This window comes from Haliotis rubra, unplaced genomic scaffold (genome assembly GCF_003918875.1).
Source record: "Haliotis rubra isolate DU_JTF1 unplaced genomic scaffold, ASM391887v1 Scf176, whole genome shotgun sequence".
Taxonomy (NCBI): Eukaryota; Metazoa; Mollusca; class Gastropoda; order Lepetellida; family Haliotidae; genus Haliotis; species Haliotis rubra.
The window spans coordinates 1,386,321-1,388,943 of NW_025765736.1; the positions used below are offsets into that span (position 1 = coordinate 1,386,321).

At 41.4% G+C, this 2,623-nt stretch overlaps 1 protein-coding gene across 1 annotated transcript; it reads right to left on the reverse strand.

The window, feature by feature from the left end:
• Nucleotides 1-1,011: 1,011 nt before the first annotated feature.
• On the reverse strand, nucleotides 1,012-2,353 carry LOC124273080 (enhancer of split mgamma protein-like). Its single transcript, XM_046708295.1, has 3 exons — nucleotides 2,270-2,353; nucleotides 1,923-2,018; nucleotides 1,012-1,738 (listed from the first exon to the last, which is right to left on the reverse strand). The coding sequence occupies exons 1-3, from the start codon at nucleotides 2,324-2,326 to the stop codon at nucleotides 1,151-1,153; spliced, it is 741 nt and encodes a 246-aa protein (XP_046564251.1). The 5' UTR covers nucleotides 2,327-2,353; the 3' UTR covers nucleotides 1,012-1,150.
• Between the last annotated feature and the right edge of the window lie 270 nt (nucleotides 2,354-2,623).

The following is a 2,623-nucleotide window of genomic DNA, read 5'->3' on the forward strand; positions in this document are numbered from 1 at the left end:
TACAGCGATGTGACACTTCGCGTTGTCACGCTCGGGTACGGTCACGTGACATACGGGCACCTGCCGTGATTAGTGTCACAACTTCGACTGTCCCAGTTCGAGGCTTGGAGACGCTGTGTGGAGGTCGTTCATGACTACCCTGTGTGGATTATATATACTTTCATGTGTGTTTTCATTGTTTTTGTACATTCAGATGGAGTTTGGACTGAATTGTGTCTTATTGGAAATACTTAATTGGATTACACCCCACGACCCAGACATGAAAAGCGATGCAATCTTTTATAAAATGTTTCAAACATGGAGAAGTGTGGCAGCAGACATCTGCAAAGCAGCCGGACTGGATTTCATAAACCAATTTGATTTAATTCTTTAATGTTTAATTTCTGGTGAACGAATTAATACAATATTGGGTGCTTTGTCAACGTTCCGTGTCCGCTTCGAAATGGCACATATACACGACCATGTCATATTACATGTAGTTTATTCGCCAACGATACGTTGCCAGTCAACAAAACGATATTTTATTTTTATCGATGGATGGCCATGTTTTGTGGAAGCAAATGGTCAATTGCGTACCTCAATGGATACCGTCATGCCCGACCGTTCATTACACCAAATATATCACTGTTTGATATTGGCTGATATGTTCATGAACGGCGTGAATCTCTGGGTTTATTGCATTGCATCTGTTAAAATGGAGCGTTTCATTACCACAACGATCAATATGCCGACTCATTGAGCATCTTTGATGACGTCACATTGAAGAAGAAATTATAGGATATTTATATACCGCACATATCCACGCAACTAGTACATGCTCAAGACGCTGATTTTTTTCCCCTCGATCACTGGATGTCTATCTCAACGGCACATCGTATTATCAATCTCAACTCCCTGGGGACCATACAAATGAAATACGTCTCAAGTATAGACATTAGTATTTTCATCAGGTGTGTTGTATATGTTGTACAGATACCCCAGTGACCCTTAAAAATATTTCAACGAACAAAATAACTAAATAATGTTTATTTTATCAACAAATGTATGTTATCACAGTCAGTATCATATATGAAATGTCCAATAAACAAAGCACTATTATTACGTATACAAAATCACAACCATTGGTCCTAATAAAGTTCACTGTAGTATTTTACCAGGGTCTCCATGGAACCTGTTGTTCTGTCTGAATCTGCTGTGAGTAGGACCACGTGCTCTGGAGCCACGATCTAACTCTCGAGTTTTTGTCAACCATTTCTGTTGGTACCTTACTGAGCACTGAATCGGAAAAGCTGGATGAGGGATAGTGTCCAGTTCTGTGGGTGGGCTGTTTGGTAATATCAGGAGAACCAGCATATCCACTGTCCGAGAAACTGTTGTCTTCCTTCACAGGAGAAGTGCCCATGTACGCATGTGCAGCCGGATGTGGATACTGGGAAGTGTAGGAAGGTACCGAATGTAATCTATCTTCCATTGGTGACGTCACGGGTACCTGCTGAATATGTGTCATATGTCGAGAGATGTGTTTTCTCAGCTGACGATGTACATTGTCTGACACTCCCGGCAGAGACTGGATGTAGGAGAGGATTTCTTCAGCACATTTGGAGAAGCCATGTTGGAATCTGGCTTGAACTGCTTCTTTCACGTGTTGATGTGTTGTGTTGATCTTCCTGACATTCCTCAGATAATCTACAGTCGTCTCCAGAATCTCAGCCTTCTCCATTTTCTCAAAGTTGGGGTCCTGGGAAAATAAGAGATCAATAAGTAACTAAGGCATACAACATGAAATAGAAGAAATGTTTAAAAACTCGTAGAGTTCCTGTTGTGAACATTGAATTAAAATTAAATGTAATTATTATTTCCTTAAGATTTATACAGCTAAAACGCTAGAATTCCAGTTAGTGAAACATTGGCTAGCTACTTACATTTTGTTGATGTCCCGCACATACGATGCCTTTGATTTCTGACAGACTCTGGTTGATTCTGGCTCGTCGCCGTTTTTCAGCCATTAGTTTTCGACCCTGGAGGAAAAAAACACCAAAAATATAATATCATGTTTTCAGGTTTGCATACAATATTTCGGAGTATTTCGGGCATTGTGTATTCAATATTTCAGAGTATGAAAATGCATGTTATGAAAAAACTCCCGTTGAAAGTTTTGAAAAATGATGTAAATTCAAGGAATATGCAACGAACCGCGTGTTTCAGTTGTAAACAAGCACAGTTCAGCTTCAGCATATGATATTTTTCATAACAGTAAACAAGTGCTTACCTTTCTTCGGCCCATATATTCACTCTCTGATTCCATGTTGTGAAAGTGAGATTCCATGACTGAGGTGTGTTCAGCTCTGAGAGACAAGTTGGTGTGATGGAACGCTGCCTCTCCGACCCGCTTTTTATACCCCCCGACATTCCCCTACCCACGCTAATCTAGGCACAGTTATGTTTTGACATCTGAATAGCCCGGCGCGATCCGATACACGCAGCCAATCAGCGCACGCCTTGGTAAGTGGTGGCACGCGCCGACTCGCGTTAAACTTTACCCGTAGACAGATGTTCTTCTCATGACCCGACAGGGATGATACTCTTCAGGAGCAGAGGCCATCTTGCTTAGCGTGACACGAGG